Here is a 20,664-nt window from a genome sequence, read left to right on the forward strand (position 1 = left end):
AGATCAGAGGAGCAGGAGGGCAAAAGCAACCACACAGTGGCTTTTTAAGGTCATCATCAAAAATTCTGCTTTGTTCTCGGGACACCCAAAGTCATGCATGAGTTTTAAAGAGGAGAAAGATTTTTACGTGTTTAGGTGGCCATGGGCAAGAATGCACACAGGCAGAAGAGAGAGGAGATTATTGCAAAGGCACATGAGAGAGGACAGAGCCTGGCACAGGTGGGGAAAGGTGAACGTGATGACAAGCAACAGGTTCCAGACAGTTCTCAAAGTAGAACCGGTTTTCAAAGGTGGAAGACGGGTGCTTAGATGAAGGAAAGAGAACCAAATCCCCAAGCAACAACACTGGATTTTCACCAAGGGCAACTTGGAGAACACTGCCAGCTCCTGATAGGGGAGGCCCCACACCCTCTCTGCTCTGTGCCTTTCTTGCGCTACGGCGCACAGATCCAAACACACAGAGATCTCACCAGCAGCTCGAAGAAGAACCAAGCATACTTGAAGACAGTTTCTCGCACCATCCCCGTGCTGACCACCATCTGCAGGGCGAGCTCCTCGTGGAAGTGCTGCGTGACAAGCACAAACATCAGGCCGTGAGAACAAGTGCTGGCGTGCACCGCCACAACTTCCACTTCTGTCCAGTTGAACAGCTCGGTAGTTCTGCAGCGTCTGTCCTACCCATCCTAGGTCACCCATGGGAAACGGCAGAGTCAGTACTGAAACAACCTGGGCCTAGGGGACTTGCAGGTGGGCAGGGAAAGGCTGGGGGGAGACTGCACAGGACAGAAGTGGCCTTTTCCTGGGGAGCAAGTCCGGGACAGCAAGAGGAACTGGGGCTGTCCTTTCTTCTTCTTTTGGCCCCTGCTGCTAACTCTTGCTGGCAAGCCATCCACCCCGAGGCCCTCAATGTTTGGTGCAAATCATGCGTTTGGTGTAAGTGGTTCTTAAACCTATCCGAAGGTTCCAGAGGGCTGCACAAGACACCAGCTGCCCATCCTCACAAGAGAGTCTGTGGTGGGGCCTGAGAATCTGCAGTTTGTTCTTTAAAGATTTATTTTATTTTACGGAAAGGCAGATCACAGAGAGGAGAGAGAAATCTTTTACTCATAGGTTCACTCCCCAAATGGTCACAGTGGCCGGAGTTGAGCTGATCTGACGCCAGACATTTCTGCTGGGTCTCTCACATGGGTGCAGGAACCCAAGGACTTGAGTCATCCTCTCCTGCTTTCCCAGGACATAAGCAGGGAGTTGGATTGGAATGGAGCCACCAGGACATGAACCAGCACCCATATGCATGTCAGCACTGCAGGTGGAGACCTCCGCTACAACACCACAGCGCCAGCTCCAGGTATCTGTATTGCTAGCAAGCTCCCAGATGACACTGCTGCCGCTAATCCAGGGTCCTACTGCTGTCTCCAGGGAATCTGAATTCCTTTCAGACTACACAGTCTTTTTTTTTTTTTTTAAGATTTATTTATTATTATTGGAAAGGCGGATATACAGAGAGGAGGAGAGACAGAGAGGAAGATCTTCCATCTGCTGTTTCACTCCCCAAGTGAGCCGCAATGGGCCGGTATGCGCCGATCCGAAGCCGGGAACCAGGAACCTCTTCCGGGTCTCCCACGCGGGTGCAGGGTCCCAATGCATTGGGCCATCCTCGACTGCTTTCCCAGGCCACAAGCAGGGAGCTGGATGGGAAGTGGAGCTGCCGGGATTAGAACCGGCGCCCATATGGGATCCCGGGGCGTTCTAGGCGAGGACTTTAGCCGCTAGGCCCTATACAGTCGTTTTTAAAAACCCCATTATGGCTTTGTGGGGACCAGAACTGGTTGGGTTTAAGCACAGTGGTGGAAGCCTGAACTTACAACATGTAAAGTCCTATGTCCCAAGACTGCTCAAGAGCAAATACAGCAGACGGTACCTTGGCCCCTCTGCTGCTCTCTCTCCATTACCCAGCTACTTGCAATCCTCTTGACAACAGCATTGATGGGGAGGAAATTCAGGATAAATGTGGAGGGACTGAACTAGCACAGTTCTGGCCTCAAAACGGAAAGTCCCCCATTCTGGGGACTTCCTCACACCCGCACAAACCAGGAGGGTTGCTTGAAGGCAAAAATTCCCCTAGCTTTGATTCATTTTATACCTGTAACACTTGGAATATACACGGATACTTGTTTTTTTTTTTTTTAATTATTATTATTCAGGGAATAAGGAAGCTACAAGTATAAACACTACTACCATATCCTTATACAAACGTTAGGTTGTGGGCCTGGTATGGTTTCCTAGTAGCTAAAGTCCTTGCCTTGCATGCCCCGGGATTCCACATGGGTGCTAGTTCGTGTCCCGGCAGCTCCACTTCCCATCCAGCTCCCTGCTTGTGGCCTGGGAAAGCAGTGGAGGACGGCTCACAGCCTTGGGACCCTGCACCCACGTGGGAGACCCAGAAGAAGTTCCTGGCTCCTGGCCCCTGGCTTTGGATTGGCTCAGCTCTGGCATTGCTCCTCCTCTCTGTAGCTCTGACTTTCCAGCAAAAATAAAATAAATCTTAAAAAAAAAAAAAAGTTAGATTGTATAGTCAATTTTAGTGATTGATACAGAGCAAAACTTAACTCTGACAAAGATATTCCTTAGCTGTTACCCAACAACTACCACATGCTGGCAACTTCATTTACTGCGTCTTAGCTGTAGGAAAATTGGAGTGGAACTTAGCTACACTAAAAGGAGACACAAGGAAACCTTCTGTGCACTTGTCTGCTGGTTCAGTTACAGCCCCTGTTGGTTCAGGTGAGCAGTGGAGCAGGCTCAGGCATTTCAGTTTCACAGTTGTTTCACTATGTCTTGTCAGGTTAACGGAAAACATGACGTTAGTACATCCTCACACGTGTTAACGTGTTGCTTCTCTGTTGTGGGTCTGAAGTGAGGCTCTGCCATCTGGGAGAGGCCTGGGGCTCAATCTCCATCCAGCAGGTGGTCGGATGGTGCGCATGATGTAACTTGGCTACACCACGCTCTTCCGTGGTGGGAAAGATACAAGCCTGAAAGTGAGGCCTCCGCAGATAGGTCATTGTGACTGCCAAGCTCTTCTGGCAAGAGGAGGTTAGACAAGGTTAAGCTACTTCTTAAAGTAATTTAGGCTTCTTACTGGGCAGTATTATTAAAGCACGCCTTGCTCTGAGGGTTTCATAAAATAGCCATGCAGAAAGAAAAAAAAAAAAAGAGCCCTATTTGCTGAACTGTTATGGAAACTATTGGCTTAGCTTCCTTCTCTTCTGCTCATTTCAGGTCAAAAAACAAGGCAACTACAAAATCCTTAAGGACATGGCTTAAGGAAATGAGGCTGCACTGGTAAGAAGGAAAATGGTTCTTGTAACCAGTTACTGCAAAAGGGGTTATGACAGCTGAATGCTAGAGTCAGTGACAAATTCAGTTTAAGCCTAACCTTATCTTCTTCCACTTTTTCTTTTATTTGTTAACCTCCGCTCCTTCGGCTCAGACATACAGTGTCCGGGTTACAGCAAAGTGTGTCATGCCAGCCTCTGGCAGGGCATCCCAAGCTGGGTCTCTCCCTCCAGTAGAGGCCTTATTCCCTACTTTCCTATTGAAATAAACAATGACTCATGATTGCCATTTACTTTTGTCAGTCATTATCACCAGCTCAGCTTCCACTGAAAGTTACGATTGCACAGAGGTTCCCAAAGTGTGGGCCCTGGGCCAGGAGCAACTGGGAACGTATCAGATATGTAATTCAAATCTCTTGGACTGAAGCTCGGCTCTACAAACGCACTTCAGAAGTTCATGGGAAAATGAAACTAAAAGAAGTTTATTTTGGTACACACATTTTTTGAAAACACATTTCTTTCACGAATAGTTTGAAGATTCCATATATGTATATATATATACACATGGAACTCAATGCTTTTATGCTCCAAAATGAACTTATCTTCTCATCTCATCTTCCATGAACCTGAGATCCCTCTAACGGAATCGGAAGTCTAGCAAGCAGCTTTGACAAACTTTTCAAGCAATCCTCAAGCGTGGAAAACTTGGAGACTCACCAGGTCAGGCAGTTATAAAACAATGGATGAGGGACAGGGTTGTAGAAGTATGGGGTGTGTGCGTGCGTGTGCATGGATATGTGTGTGTGTGTGTGTGTGTGTGTGTGTGTGTGTAGGCACGGCTACAGAGTACTTTTGGATGGCATCTACTTTCGATGAGAGCACCAGAGCCATTTGCAATCCCTGCCTCCCTTGTCCCGTGGCCATCTTCACCATGCCCGGCTTGGTACCTTTTTGTTGGCGGGCCTCGAGGTGGCAGGAGAACTTGGACCGTCATTGTTGCCAGAGCAATAATAAGACATACGGCTGCAGTTGCGCTCAGCAACCTGAATGAAACACAAAGTATCAGTCAGCAGTCAGTACTGGGCAGTCACAGTGGCATCCGGGAAGAATGAGCCAATCACCCTGACATGCAACCTCAGAATTCAGGCTTAGTCTATTGGTTTGGTTTTTTTTTTCCTAGTGACAAAGGTAAAATAATTGCCAAACAGAAATACGAGGAAGATCCTAAGTTCACGGAAAACTATTTCTGCATGTATTTCAAAATGTTTTGCACCAGAATAGAAACAGCATCATTTACTATGGAATATTCATTCTCTTTGAATTCCACTCTTCCATAAACATTTCTTAGAGTACACTGTACCAAGCAAAGCGAGGTCAAGTTATACCCAAGTCCACGTTCCTGAGAGCCAGGCAGTACTGACCAGTTCCTTCTGGCTTTCACTTTTGTGACTTCAATGGAAAAGCAGAAAAAAAGTGTGGGAAGAGTGCCTCTCTGTGGCTCCGTGCGGAAAATACCCAGTCCCAAAACAGTCATACGTGTCCAAAACCACGCTTCATTCTTTCTTTTCAGGCAACAGTTTCTTCCCTGGGCACAGAATCATTAGGAACTTGTTAACCAAGTCCGACAAAGAAACATTTTCTCTGAACTCAAAGGCCAACACTAAGGCAGAGGCTGTCAGCCATAAGCAATGATGCAGATCGGTTCTCTCCTGGGCAATCAGAAAAATGAAACTGTTTATTAGAGGAGACTTAAAGCCTTCATGTGTTGGCAAGCCAGCTCTCAGGAGGAACGGACAATCTGCGGCAGGTGCCAATTGCTGTGTCGCAAATGTCTTCATCACAGCTCGTTTATATCTAAACATGATGTCAGAGAAATGTAGGCTTGGAAGGCCATGCAGCAGTGAACCAATGCGTTCTATTTCCACCAGGTAGACAGAATAGATAACTTGAGAACGCAGAATGAAATAAGCATGAAGGGCGATATTTAAGAATTATCTTTCTCAAATAAACTTTTTGGACTAATCACTTCAATTGTTGCTATTGTTAAACTTACAGAGGTGGTCCAGAGTGTTCTGAAATGCCCTTTACCCCACTTGCCTAAATTATCAAGTCTTCCACAGTATGGTACATCAAGCGAAGATACCCGCATCGGTACACTGCCATTAACCAAATGAGCCTCTGGGTGTCGGTTCTATCCACTCGCGTCCTGCTTCTGTTCCAGGAGCCAATTAAGGATATCACGTTGGCTTTAGATTATCTTGGCTTTTACTCCAAATTCATGTCAAGTGCATGCAGTTTCATTTTTAAGAATGTCCATTTTGGGCCCGGCGGCGTGGCCTAGCGGCTAAAGTCCTCGCCTTGAACGCGCCGGGATCCCATAAGAGCGCCGGTTCTAATCCCGGCTGCTCCACTTCCCATCCAGCTCCCTGCTTGTGGCCTGGGAAGGCAGTGGAGGACGGCCCAAAGCCTTTGGACCCTGCACCCACGTGGGAGACCTGGCAGAGGTTCCTGGTTCCCGGCTTCGGATTGGCACAGCACGGGCCCATTGCGCTCACTTGGTGAGTGAATCATTGGAAGGAAGATCTTCCTCTCTGTCTCTCCTCCTCTCTGTGTATATCTGACTTTGTAATAAAATAAATAAATCTTTCAAAAAATAATAAAAAAAGAAAAGGTAGATATTGAAAAGCAAAAGAAAGCACCACGTTTCTAGGGTCAAGAAAAGTTTAAGCTTTTGTTTTGTTTTGTTTTTTTGCTGGAAAACAAAATCCATCCTGTTCAATGACTGGAGGTGGTTAATGTGGCCATGCCCTAACTATGTCCTCCCAGTGGTACCCAATTCTCAAAAGCCAGTCCCGCCACTGCATCCATCAGGAGAGACTCAGCCTGTGCCAAGGAAACGGGCATTCACGACTCCAGGGTGGAACTCCAGAGCTCTGACCCGGATGGTGGCTGGCAGCTGTGCTTGTTCTTAGGGTGTTTTTCCAAGTTTTAGTTAAAACAAAACCGAACAAAACTCTTCACACAAGGACCGGGTACTTCCAAAAAGCTAACAGAGAGGACTCAACATTCTCACTGTGAGGTGATGAAGTGATGTGTGGCGGGACAATTGATTGGATATCGTTTGCATTCGAATAATTAATTGCATACCATTTGTATGAGAACAGCTGATTGGTTGTCATTTGAATGAGAACAATTGATAGCATATGCAAAGCAAAGAGAGGCGCTTCCTCCCAAGATGGGGAGCCTGAACCAGCAGCTCAAGGGAAGCCGGCTCCTTCTTGCTGTTGAGATGTCAGTTTCTCAGATCCTCCTCCCTGGATGCCAACTGGACCCAGAGTCCTTAAAAGTCTGATGCTGTTAATAAACTTCAGCTGTTGCCCACCAGTCGGTTGTCCAGATGTATTCTGCATCGGGCTCTGCGCACCAAGTCCCGCTGCTGGACTGCGAACAGTTACGGGTGTGTCAACCCGCTCACCTGATGACTACCCAATAAAGAGGACTGCAACATCGCCCTGGACTCCACTAACACGAAACGACACAATGAGAAGCTGTAAGAGAAGAGCCTGTGCCACCTGCGGGCTCTGACTTCTTCCCTACCTTTGAAGACATGATGTTCTTGACTTCCTCATCGGCGGCTGAGTGTGTCCCGGCCAGGTCTGGGTTGCTGCTGCTCATCACCCGGGCCTGCAGGAGCTTTGAGCTCACAGCAGCGGCAGACGTGCGACCGTACGTGTGGTAGCGAGGGTCAGGGAGGGAAGCGCTACCACCTGCACTCCACCGGGCATGTCAAGAGAGAGGACCAGAGTCACTCATTGAGTATAAGCACCTTAAAGAGGTTTGGGGTAGGTGGTAGGAGGAACTTCCGGCTAGATGAGGACTGTCAGTTAGTGTTTCATTATCCAAAGCTTGGGTGCAGTTTCGGGAGGGAGGAAAAGGCAGCAGGGAGTGGTGAGGACTGGGGTAAACTAGAGACAGAAGCCTAGCCAACAGCTATTCTTGGCTCTACACTATTACTATGATGGGGGAAATTAACTCCAGGGTTGTAGAAGAAACTGGAAATGTGGATTTTAAACCGTACTAGTATTTCTGTAGCAGTGACTTTATAAGTCACACAAGAAGGCCTTCTGATATGTAAGAAAGCAGAATCTTGAAGCCTCGTGAAGACGCACACATACGATGTACTCAGACGATGTCTTCGGCTTTCCAAGGACGGACAGACCTCGCAAGGTGGCTGCGAGCCTCTGCCATGCCAAGGGTTTTACAACTCAACCCAGATGGCAGATTCCCTTGAAATGAGGCTGCACAGAAGGAACGGAAGTTCCAGGTTGGTGCGGCTGCGGAATTCTGAGAACTCACCGGTGCTGCTCGTTACATCACGCTCACCAGTTCTGGTGGCGTGTGGCCGATGGACAGGACCCGGATGTGTGGGAACGCGCACTATTGCTACTACTCCTATTTGAAGAGTTCAGCTTTGGGGAAACGAGAAGAGGAACATCTCTTCTCATCATTCAGGGTTTCAGAATCACCACTACTACTGACATCAGCCTATCTGTTAGTGCTTGATTGCTGTTATCCTCCAGTTCCGGGCATCAACTCGCACTGCCTCAGCTTTTCAAAAGACAGTGAAATTATCCAACAGCAAAGTAAGACCAAAGGGGGGTTGGGAAGGTGCTGAGAGCCTAAAAAGAGGGAAGAAGGAAGAAAGAAAAACCTGGGGGTGGGGAGGGGGGGAAATCCTTTCATTTCAGCTGTCATGTAAGTTTTCCGTTATTCTGAAAAATAAGACTGAACATTTTGAGTGGGGTGGGGAAGGGCCACCCTCTCCACACCAGGTCCCCACCCTCCAGGCCACACTACCTGTCTTGGGCAAGTCCTTTGGCAGCTCTGGCAGGCGGAAGACATAGTGTACATAGGAGGCCAGCAGGCAGTTCCGCCCGTGCTGGTCTTTGCTAAGGTCCTTGCTGTTATGCAGGCTGTTGGCGATGGCCACCACGGACTCAAAGGCAAACTGGGAGAAGTTGGCTGTGGAATCAAGAAGAAAAAAAAAAAAAAAAAATGAAGCCTAGCTGGAACGTGTTCTGGGACAGCGACAGGGAATTCTGCCCACAGCCCTGCACAGCCAGGCTGGTCAAGGTCAAGGTGATGGCCGCAACAGGGTGGGTTGCTGTCCACCAGGCGGGGTGGCACTGGTTCATATTCCAACTTCTCTATTTCCCGTCCAGCTCCCTGCCTGTGGCCTGGGAAAGCAGTGGAGGATGGCCCACAGCCTTGGGACCCTGCACCTGTGTGGGAGACCCAGAAGAAGTTCCTGGCTCCTGGCTTCAGATCGGCTCAGCTCCAGCTGTTGCAGCCACTTGGGGAGTCAATCAGTAGCCAGAAGATCTTTTTTCCTCTGTCTCTCCTCCTCTCTGTAAATCTGCCTTTCCAATAAAAATAACTACATCTTTTTTTTTTTTAAAGGGAGATCCTATTTGAGTTTCTCAAAATATCATTCCTCCTTATGCCCACAGCTGCCCCCCCGCCGCCTCCGCCCAGCTGTTGCAGCGCCCCCTACCTGTCTGGCCTGCGATGACCATGGGCTGCACCGACAGCTGGAAGAGCTTGTCCAGCACCAGGTGCAGGAAGAGCACGAGGGGCTCGAGGCGGGAGGAGTTGAGGCAGATGATGCTGAGTTTCAGTTCGTGCTCCAGGGCCGTCTCACTGATCTTCTGATCCAGCACGCGGATGGGGAAGGTCACCTGGTTCTCCAGGGAGTGGCACAGGGTGAAGAACTTCTCCAGGTGGTTGTCCTGGGAGGGCAGAAGACAGGTGCCATGGAGGGCTCTTCCCACGGAGGTTCACCCGCGGCCCCACGGCCAACCTCACAGCTCTGTCTGGGTGGGTCTTTAACCCAACATTTGGGACTTTGAGGCAATCGCTCTGCCGCCTTCTGCCAACAGAGGGCAGCACACCAGGCCAACATGCCACCTAAGGTTGGTCCAAAGAACTGCAGAGTAAACAAGATCGGAGCGGACCAATCAAGTCTAACGGCAAACTGTCCAATCAAAGTGTGGGTACATGGATCTCCCATCAAGATGATCAATATTTTTACCAGGTCTATTTAAATGACAAGGGCTGAATAGCTTGAAGTCTTTACAAAGAACTAAAGGTTAGTTTTGTATATATGACTTTCCAATGAAAAAATTTTTTAAAAAAATCTTTCCCTTTTGGCCTTCCAGGTTCCTTCCTGGTCTTGGGGGCCTGACGTGCAGGTGACCTTGACACTTCTTACCTGTGTGTGAACAGAAGAAACCGCTTGCACTTCAATATTAAACACTCCCTTATGTCCTTCGGCCCACTTGATGGGCGGATTCTGTAAAGGCACTTTCTGTGTTAGAGAGGAAAAAAACCAAAAAGATGGTAATCAAATTCCCTTTTCTCACGACGAACAAGCAAGTCAAAGCATCCCGCCTGTAGGGGCAGGACTGTTCAATATAAAACTCTAGTCAGGAGTCCTGAATTCCAGTTCAGTTCTGCATCGACAAGGAGAGTTTCACTTTGACAAATCCATCAAACTCTCTGGGCCTTCGAGTTCTCATGCTGGAAGGGGGCGGCGTGACCTGAGGGACGCAGCTCTAAGTTCCCACAGGGTGTCGGTGGATCTAGCACTGAAATAATGTGCCATTTTCCAATCAGTCAGGAGTGCCAGGAGGAAAGCTTGGAAGATCTTCACTAGACATGACATTTTAATGTGTTCGAGCACCCCAAATCACTTTCGCTTTTAGCACAGTGTTGTCCAGTAACAGCCCTGCTTGGTTTCTGATTTAATTACATTGACTGCCTTTCACGTTGGTGAGCCTTCAAGACAATCGCTTGCCTTCAATTTCTTTTGGCATCATATTCCCCTGGAGACACCACTGGAGGTTGGCTAAGGAGGATGCAGCCTGGGTGCCGTGTCTCTTTCCTTTGGATGGAAGCAAGCTATATCTGCACTTGCATTCCAGCAGGACACGATGCTGTAGACCACTGGATTGCATGGCCAATCTCAGGGGAACAGGTTCTACGTGTCTGCTTCCCGAAGGTCCCTGAACTGACCTTCAGAAGTCTAGAATGAGCCATCTGTGTCATATTAAATTATCTAGGAGCTTCACGAAAGGAAAATGGAGCACACGAAGGTAACTTCACCAAAACATTTCATGCAACCCAACACGGTCCAAAGCAGACTGTAGCAACACTCAATCCATGTATCAAAGTTTTTTTTGTCCAAAGGCTTTTTGGATTGCAGCACGTATGTGATAACTAAGAGTATGTCTCCATTCAGATGAGCCACGGTTCAGGTTCTGAATCGCCACATGTGGCCGGTGGTGACTATGCACGCCTCAGATGGACAAGCATAAGGGACATGGGCAGAGGTTGAGGGTGCATCTATAAAGATAACTTAGTGCATGTAGGAAAATAGAACTAACGTGGATGCCTGTTAGGGCTCATGGCAATCTAATGGACAGACCTGAGCCTGGCTTAGGCTCTGACTCAGACAGGGTGAGCTATGCTGTGTTCATGCAGCATGGGAGAGGCAGGACCTGTATTTCTGGATTCAGATCGCTCTGTCTCCCAAACTCAGGTTTTAACTGGATGACTTCAAGGAGGGCTGTGGGTTCTGGGATATGAGACTATGAAAGGGTGGTTTGGAGGGCTTCGGTGTGGGCTGCGTGCCCAAGACATAACAAGGCGGCAGGGGCTGTCTGTGCACGCGCTCAGGCTGACCCTTAGGTGGGTCCGAGGAGAACAGAAAAGCAAAAGGGATGAAGGAGGCATTGTGGATTGAGTCTCGAGGGATGTGTTATACGGATTCTGATTCAAACAAAAAGATGTGAATGGAATGACTGGAAATTTTGATCATTGAGTGAATATTTAGGAATTGCAGTTAACTGGGTATGAAAATGGCATTGTGCTGGCTTAATAAGGAGTTACATTTTTTTTAAAAAAATAAATGTTTTCTTTGGACTTTTGCATTGATGTAGTTTCATTTTATTTGAAAGACAGAGATTTTTTGTTGTTGTTGTTGTTGGTTTGTTTTTTTGGTCTGCTGGCTGACTGGGCCAGGTGCACACCATTCTCTGCTTTTTTTCTAGGCACCACAGCAGGGAGCTGGATGAGAAGTGGAGCACTGGAACTCTAGTGGTGTTCATATGGGATGCTGGCACCGCAGATGGCAGCTTGACTCACTGCGCTACAATGCTGCCCCCCTCCCCCGGCTACGTGTTTGGTGACATCTAAATGAGTGAGGTCTCCAGGCAATTATTTTTCTCATCCCATCAGAACACACGGCCTGAGAAGATGCCTGTCCGGCCAACACCACGAGCATCTCCCGGTACAGGTAAGGGATTGGGAGTGGGTTTTGGAAAAGGGGTCCACGGTCATGGTCACGGCTGGACACAAAGTGGCTGCTGGGTGCATTGATTACCTCCGCAGAGTGCATGGAGTAGTTGGGCGGCAGCTTTTCCAAGGCAACTGGGAGACAGAAGGATCCAGTCTGAAGACGTTCATTTAAGAGGATCGGCAGCCACTGCGACAGATGGTGGAGAGAATAAAGTGGTATTTATCATCCTGGCAGTTCATCCAGCTCACAACAACCAGTGCAATGGAGCAATGATTAGATATTGACTGGGGCCCTTTTCGGTGGTAATTTCAGTCTAGATCTTTCCATCTCAAATGTCCTGAAAGCTTCCAAGACAGTAATAGCCATGCTTTCATGGTTTTAGAGTTAAAGCAGTAGCAAGTTTCTTTCGAGTCCATGTTTGTGTGCGTCTACACAGACTAGCTAGTTCTACTGCTTAGATTACTCTTTCCATTTATTCATCTATCAGTTTTTATTTGCAAAGCCGATGGACAGAAAGATCATTTCACTGCTAGTCCACTCCCCAAATGCCCATGACAGCCGGCGGGTGCTAGGCTGAAGCCGGAAAATTAGATTTCAATCTGGGATTCCCATGTGGGTGGACTCAAATACTCCACCTGCCCCATGTTGCCTCCCAGGGTGTGTTTGAGAAGGAATCTGGATTGGAAGTGGAGAAGCCAAGACTTGGAGCAGGGACTCCAGTGTAGAGCGTGGTTGTCAGAGCTGTGAGACTTTGCTGCTGTCCCCAGTGCCCACTCCCTTACATTTTAGATGAAAGAACTTTCCCACCTTGAGGAAGAAACAGGGCTAGTTCTGCAAGTGAAACACATATGTTCAATCGGTAGTTAAGGACGTTTTGGATTTTCTTCTTAGCATCTGTTACCCTCAGCTTTCCACTGCTGAAATGAATCATTTTGCCAAGTCATTTCTGCTCCTAGCTATCATCTGGGTTAGCAAAGCTCCTTCTGATTGGACGAAGGCACGCGAATAGCATTTGGTTGCTCATCTCCGCCTGGAACCTGTCTGTACCAACAACCACAGGGTCACCAAGCAAGCACAAGGGCACTCACAGAGTACCCCAGGAGGGTTTCCACGGAGGCTCCTTGCTTCTGCTGGCAGCTGATGTGATAGAAGGTGAACAGGAGGTGATGATGTACGGTCAGCTTCGCGGGGAGCTTAATTTTCACTTCTTCATAGAAGTCAGGAGACCTATGTCCAAAGCACGTTAGGCACAAACAACTTTTAGCAAAATGACCTCGCCGACTTGAAACTGTAACACCCAGCTCCTTTGTCCCTCAGACTTTGCCTGCCTGGCTCTGTGCTTTTCCTGTGACACAACTGTGCTCTGAAAATGTAAGTTCTAGAGACCTAGCTTATGTTAGTGGATGCACTTCACTTACACAGAAATGCTCACAGGCTAAAGAGCCTATCAGGGGAAAAACATCCTATGTGCACAGTGAACAAACCCACTAGTTTAATCAGCAAAGGGGAGAAGATATAGATGCCTATAACAGCCTACTTTTCCATGTCTAGCCCTGTGACAGGGCCTGGCACATGGCCGTGTCTCTGCAGGGCCTGTAGCAACACAGCAAGGATGAAGAGCCTGTCCCAGGCCCTCTGCTAAGTCTTTCTCCACACTGATTCCTTATCCGCGTTGTAGAAAGTGATTAAGTGAAGGACATAAGCAGGCCTCTTTTTTCAGGCCAGGATCAAACTCCATCCTGCCAAGACACTACACAGATGTCCCTCTCGTACCTGCGGAATGTGAGTTCATTACACAGATGTTATTTGGTGACTCAATCTGCTGACTAAGTAGTGAGTGCTTCATTCATCCTTGGGTCAGCTTAAACTAGGTGTCAGGCACGTGTGGACTGGTGAACACAAGATAAGGAGACAGAACAAAGCTGGTCTTTGCTTCTGGCTCCTTCTGACATCACAAAGTAAGTTAGAAAATTTATTTCTGGTTTCAAACACCCTGCAACCTCCCAGGATCCTACCAGAGTGGAAGCCTGCCCCCCAAAAAGTCACATGCTTGTTGGGTTCTTGATGGTATGGTCTCCTCCCAAGCCTAGTTCAAGACAAGAAAAGCTCAGTATATTCCCAGTACAGAATCATAGTACTGATATGACATCTCCTTTCATCCTTGGTTCCTGGCTGACAAGATCTAACTTCCCTGAGGGATTCGGAGAAACCAGGGTGATAAGGAAACGATCCTGCATAAACTTAGAACTCGGAAGTACACTCACTTGTTATGGTATGTAATGGCCGTGTACACTTCCTGCAGAAATTCAGGGCCTGTGGATTTTCCGAAGATGACCTGTTGAGCAACACAAAGGAACACATTACCAGTGACTTTGGGGGATATTAAGCGGTCCTGGGCCATTGGGGTGCTCTGGTCTTGCAGGGGCGTTTCTACAATCGAAAAGTTCTGGGTTTTCAACTGGCCCAACCACACCCAGGCACAGGAACTGGCTGTGAAAGTCGACTGGCATGCCATGGAGCTGTTTCAAGGAGCAAGGGCTACAGGGGAGTAGGATCAGAAAGCCAGGCCTCATCAATTACAGCTCTGCATCGCAAAGTCACGTGATTTTACCCCTTAGTGACCTGTTCCTGATGCTGACTCGCCCCTCTCCATAGAGTGTGGGTGATTCCGACCACCACTCCCATTCACACGTGTGTGCTGGTTAAAAATGACACTTTCTGGGCCCGGCGGCGTGGCCTAGCGGCTAAAGTCCTCGCCTTGAACGTGCCGGGATCCCATATGGGCGCCGGTTCTAATCCCGGTGGCTCCACTTCCCGTCCAGCTCCCTGCTTGTGGCCTGGGAAAGTGGTCGAGGACGGCCCAAAGCTTTGGGACTCTGCACCCGTGTGGGAGACCCGGAAGAGGTTCCAGGTTCCCGGCTTCGGATCGGCACAGCACCGGCCATTGCGCTCACTTGGGGAGTGAATCATTGGACGGAAGATCTTCCTCTCTTTCTCCTTCTTTCTGTATATCTGACTTTGTAATGAAAATAAATAAATCTTTTAAAAAAAATGACACTTTCTTGGGTCTGATGTCACCCAGAAGGCACATGATTCAGCAAATGGATTCTGGGGCAAAGAAAACAAAGCCCTCTAGATGCAGTCAAACCCGAGCCAGGCTTCAGGACCTGGCTAAGGGAACCCAGGTTGGAATTTGGCCTTCACTTACCCCATAGCTTCACATAGACTCTGTTACTTTCTTCCAAGCACAGAGGACCCTCCCTACCACTGTCTTAAGAAAACACCTTGCATCAGGAAGACACGTAGGCCATCAGGATGGAGTTACAAAGTATCTACTTAAAGACTAGAAACACTGGGGCAAAAATGACTTCAGTAAAAATACACACTAACTGAACCATCTGACTTCAAACAGTAATAGCTAGCCACCTATTCAACTTAGCAGCAGGTAGTAAAAAATCCGAATTATAACATTTTGGGCTGCCTTAGAGAACACTGTATTTGTATTTTGTCTCAGGACAAAAATCCAGTCCTAAAAAAAATACCGAGATGGTGTGTGTTACGCATCACTATGCCTGACTTCTTATTTGTCGATGGGCGTGACCTGAAATGTAGGTGAGCGTGTTGTGCCACGCATGCGTGGGAATTCAGCAAACACAGTGGACAGGTTGAGCCTATCTGCCTACTTTACAGATCACCATACATAGATGTATGGTTCTCTACGTAGCAATGAAAAACTATAGAGTGTTTTTGCGTCCTCTAAAATGATCCACATTAACAGTGGATCTCACAGACCCACTAGGGACAAGATTAGGAAGCGGACTTTGAGTTAAGGACCCGTGAATCAGGGCTTTGTGCATGGTGAGTTTGTGGTCAGGAACAGATCTATTCTGGACTTGCCGGGCTCCGGGACAAAGCAGGTGCACCCCATCCCGGCTGTGGCAGGTGCTTACCGGCATCGCGCTGCTAGCATCCTCTCCACACATGAACTGGATCTTTATTGTGATGTTCCTGGCAGAAGCCAGCTTGTTCGCAAAGTTCAGTCTCTGGGGATAGACATAGAGAAGATTTCTGCGAAACAAGAGATCAAAAAAGATCCTTGAGCAAGGCCTAGAGGTTATCTGAAGAAAGTTCTGGAGTGAATGGCCTGTACCCATTCAGAAGTGAACTACTCCAAGAGGAGTGAGAGGCTCCTGTGGATTTCTCCTGTCCACCTGCTCTCATCTGATAACAGCCAACGTGGCTGTCAGTTCGTTGCACATCAAAATGTGCCTGCTGCAGTTAGCGAGTTGGAATCTCCAAGTCTAAATTCACAGTCTAATTTTTTCCTTGGCTTTCTTGTATTACTTTCTGGTTTTACATGATGGTTTCAATTCTGTATGGGCGTGTTTTTTTTGCTTTGGTCTTCTTATCTAGTCCGATTGCTACATAGCAACAATATGAATACTGCGACCATTCATTCACCAACTACAGCACAAATTCTAGGCTAAGTATAATGTGAATATATTTCCTTTCTATTTGCATTATTACTAGTGAATTCCACTGAAATGTAAGCTCCATGAGGGAGAAATAATGCTCTGTCCATTTCATTTTTATTAGCTTTTTCAAGTTTACGTAGCGTATGTTTTAGGAAATAAAAGTAGTCATCGTAGCTTGAGAAACACATCAAACAGCTTGCAAAATGTCGTTGAGACAATGGGTTCTCTCTACCACAGGTGACAATGGCCAAGGCTCCCGGTCTGACGGTAAGAGTGCCTCCAGCTGTCAAAAATCCCAATTCTTTTTTTCAAAGACTTGTTTATTATTTGAAAGGCCGTGTTGAGACACACACAAAGAGAGAGAGAGAGAGATCGAGAGAGATCTTCCATCTGCTGGTTTGCTTCCAGAATGGTCACAATATTGGAGGTTGGACCAGGCCAAAGCCAGGAACCAGGAGCTTGCCTTGGGTCCTCCACACGCATGCACGGACCCGAGCACCTGGTCCATCTTTTGTGGCTTCTCCAGGCACACCAGCCAGGAGTTGGAATGGAAGGGGAGCAGCCAGGACTCAAAACAGTACTCATATGGGATGCTGGCACTGCCAGTTGGCAGCTGTATGTGCTACTGGCCCTGAACCCCAGATTCTAAAGAGAGGAAAACCAAAGCCCAAGACGTTGGTGACTGGCAGGCCTGAGCATTGGACAAACAAGACCTAGTGCAGAACTTCTGTTCTGACCTCATCTCTCATCACTTTTCTTCTCTCTTTTTCACAATACGGGAAAATTCCAGAATTACTCCTGCACCAAGGGTGTTTGTGCCTCCTGTTCCCCAGGGCTTCCTGGAGTTCTCTAAATGACAAGTTCTTTCTCATCCTGTTGGTTTCAGCTCATGCCGGTACTTCCTCAAAGGTCTGTCTTAGCATCCTGTTTCATTGGTCACTCCACTCTCCCACATGATTAAACTTCTACTTACGAGTGTAATACGTGCCTGTTTCCCCAATTTTCAATACTTGAAAATATCACTCACTCAATATCCCACTGCCCTTTGATTGTAGGTTATTTCTGTTGAGTCTGTTGCTTCCAAACAGGAAATATTTTCCGGGACTGTAGATGCAAAAATGTTGCCTTCTTCCCAAAATTTAATGTCACTCAATTTTACTCTTTTCCGAAAGTGACTAAATATTCCAAATAAACATGAGCTGAATGGTTACATGATATCCCACAGCATGAAGGCTTATAATTACACAAATCTCATCAAATGAATGCTTTAGCCCTCTTCTGCCAGTTAGAAAGCTGTGAGCCACAAACCTGCCCTCCTGCAACATAATACACTTTAGCAAGAATTCTCCATTGCTTAAGTTTCTCCACCCCTGATTTAATTGAAAAGACACTAATCAACATTTCTTTAGTGTTGTGTTTGGGGAAATAATGAGCTAGAGTTTGCAAGAAGGCAGCTAGATGAGAGGGGCGGTGTAAATTACTGTAGTCGCAGCCCCGCCAGACTGGATAGTCGGCTTCCTGTTGGCACACCCCTGGCTTACACTCTCACCCAGCAGCTACACCACAAGCGCATCATTATGGTCCCGAAGGTTGTACATTGCCTTGGAAAAGGCAGCTCCTTATGTGTCGCAACCTCAGTGCCACATGAGGTTGCATCGCATACACAACCCACCCCGCACACAGCTAGAAGGAAAGTTGATGAGAATTGAAGTCAGCATCCCTACCTGTCTATCAGGAAATGAACCCCTAAAAAGATGAAATTATGGGCCTGGTGGCATGGCCTAGTGGCTAAAGTCCTCGCCTTGAACACACTGGGATCCCATATGGGCACTCGCTCTGATCCTGGTGGCTCCAATTCCCATCCGGCTCCCTGCTTGTGGCCTGGGAAAGCAGTCAAGGATGACCCAAGGCATTGGGACTCTGCACCCGTGTGGGAAAACAGAAAGAAGTTCCTTGCTCCTGGCTTCGGATCAGCATAGCACTGGCAGTTGCGCCCACTTGGGGAGTGAATCATTGGAAGGAAGATCTTTCTGTCTCTCCTCCTCTCTGCACATCTGGCTTTCCAATAAAAATAAAATAAATCTTTAAAAAAAAAAAAAAAAGATGAAATTGCTTTGTCCAACACTTCCTGCAAACTTGCTCTTCCCCAGGATTCAGGAATATTTCTTATCAGCAGGAATGAAAAGTGATGGATTTTGTTAAGTCCATATGCTTTTAAAGAAATGAACAGAACAACCACGCTCTCTCTCCAGAGATTAGCATGGCTGGTCAGTCATGCGCAAAGCCTCACCCGCCAAGGGCAGTTACTAAAAACTGAGAAATGCTTGAGTGCTATATGCAAGATAAATGAGTGCTTGCTCTTAGCCAAAGAAAATCTAAGAATGATACTAAGGAGTTTTGAGAGGCTAGCCTGTGACCTAAGTAGGAATCACTTATTATGGCAAAGTTTCTTGAAAACTTCATTGGTAGTAGCTACAGACTGAATGTATACGCAAAACACAAAACATTCAGTATAATCTTACCTGTCCCTAAATGCAGGCAAAAATAGATGTCTTTTTTTTAAAAAAAGATTTTTAAATTTTTATTAAAAAGTCAGATATACGGAGAGGAGGAGAGACAGAGAGACAGATCTTCTGTCTGTAAATTCACTTCCCAAGTGACCAAAATGGCTGAGCTAACCTAATCCGAAGCCAGGAGCCAGGAGCCTCTTCCAGGTCTCCCACACGGGTGCAGGGTCCCAAGGCTTTGTGCCGTCCTCCACTGCTTTCCCAGGCCACAGGCAGGGAGCTGGATGGGAATTGGAGCTGCCGGGATTAGAACTGGTGCCCATATGGGGTCCCGGCATGTGGAAGGTGAGGACTTTAGCCACTGGGCTACCACGCTGGGCCCCAAAATAGATGTCTTTAATAATAAACATTATAACATAGCAGAAAGGAACATTTAGCTTTTATCAGGAATTTTCTGCCCAGATACGCTTCTGATGGCTTTTCTTGATTAGAAACTACTTTGGAAACTCGACATTCTTTTTGCTGATTTAGCAATGCCCCCTGGATAACTTATTTTTAGACCTAGGAGTTCACTTGTGGAATTTGGTCATTATTAGACCCAGCTGTGCACCAATCATTCTCTGCTCTTAGATCTTGGAATTATCTCCTAGTTCTTTTGCTGAGAACAGAATCACCCGGGGGACTTTGACATTTTGCAAAGTCACAGTGAAAAAAAAAAAAAGACAAGTTTAGCTTCTGTAAAACTTGGCTTATTCTTTTACCCAAAGCAAGGAAACAAAGAGGAAGACATGACCCTGTTAGTTACACCCAAGATGACATCAATGTTCAATTGATGGCAACTTGCAGTCGAGCCTGAATAGCCAGTGAACTGTGGCAAACAGCGCACTGGCCGCTGGGGCACCTCTTGAGCCAAGCTTCCAGCCCAAGCTGACCAGCCAGCCAGCCAGAAAGAAAGGTCTTGGGAGGAGAGGGTGACAGCTGGCCAGCGGAAAGGTGGCCTCTGCCAGCTGCTCCAGGGGTAGGAAGTGCTAAGGGGTACGAAGTGCCGGATATGCGTTGTGTTTCAGGCAGGTAGGTGGGGTTCCCGCGGCAATGGCGACAGGTGACGCAGGTCATTCTCGACCACCTGAGTTGAACAGTATTTTAGCAGACAGCAAAACAAGCCACAGGATGGGATCCTTCTGCTGTGCAAACGCCATGTTAAGAAGCACGGAGGTGTCGGCCCAGCGCGGTAGCCTAGTGGCTAAAGTCCTTGCCTTGAATACACTGGGATCCCATAAGAGCGCCAGTTCATATCTCAGCTGCTCCACTTTCCTTCGAACTCCCTACTTGTGGCCTGGGAAAGCAGTGGAGGATGATCCAAAGCCTTGGGACCCTGCACCCGTGTGGGAGACCTGGAAGAGGCTCCTGGCTCCTGGCTCCTGGTTCCTGATTGACACAGCTCTGGCCATTGTGACCGCTTGGGAAGTGAATCAATGGACGGAATATCTTCCTCTCTGTTTCTCTTCCTCTCTGTCTATCTGACTTTGTGATTTAAAAAAAAAAAAAAACCAGAAACACACCAAAATGTACTTTCTCGTATTTTTCTTCTTTCTTAAATCAATAATTTCTTCATGAAGGTCACACAAAAATAAAAACAAAAAATATTTCAGGAACATTTGGCTGTGTTCAGTACTAAGATTCAAGTAAAAGACTGTCTCCATTTCAACTATAGACTGTGGTGTAGCTTTTTTGTTATGGTGCTTCTTAAGAAAATATGGATTGATTTATTTGAAGAGCTGAGTTACAGCTAAAGTGGGAGAGAGAGAGAGAGAGAGATTCCCCCGTCTGCAAGTTAGCTCCCCAAACGGCCACAATGTCTAGGGGTTAATCAGGCCAAGCCAGGGCCCGTACACTTGGGTCATCTGCTGCTTTCCCAAGCGCATCAGTAGCGAGATGGACTGGAAGTGGAGCAGCCAGGATGTGAACTGGTACCCACATGGGAT

General features: G+C 47.4%; 1 protein-coding gene across 4 annotated transcripts in view; it reads right to left on the bottom strand.

The window, feature by feature from the left end:
- DOCK8 (dedicator of cytokinesis 8) overlaps positions 1–20,664 on the bottom strand; it is a 165,521-nt gene that overhangs the window by 60,810 nt on the left and 84,047 nt on the right. For all 4 annotated transcript variants that reach the window (XM_058657399.1, XM_058657401.1, XM_058657403.1 and 1 more), the window contains 10 exons: positions 15,648–15,765; positions 13,962–14,032; positions 12,786–12,924; positions 11,782–11,883; positions 9,610–9,705; positions 8,893–9,127; positions 8,196–8,360; positions 6,936–7,105; positions 4,286–4,381; positions 471–566 (listed from right to left, as the gene is read on the bottom strand). In XM_058657399.1, coding sequence (XP_058513382.1) covers positions 471–566; positions 4,286–4,381; positions 6,936–7,105; positions 8,196–8,360; positions 8,893–9,127; positions 9,610–9,705; positions 11,782–11,883; positions 12,786–12,924; positions 13,962–14,032; positions 15,648–15,765 — 1,288 coding nt within the window. The remainder of the gene's footprint in view (positions 1–470; positions 567–4,285; positions 4,382–6,935; positions 7,106–8,195; positions 8,361–8,892; positions 9,128–9,609; positions 9,706–11,781; positions 11,884–12,785; positions 12,925–13,961; positions 14,033–15,647; positions 15,766–20,664) is intronic.

This window comes from Ochotona princeps, chromosome 31 (assembly GCF_030435755.1).
Source record: "Ochotona princeps isolate mOchPri1 chromosome 31, mOchPri1.hap1, whole genome shotgun sequence".
Lineage (NCBI taxonomy): Eukaryota > Metazoa > Chordata > Mammalia > Lagomorpha > Ochotonidae > Ochotona > Ochotona princeps.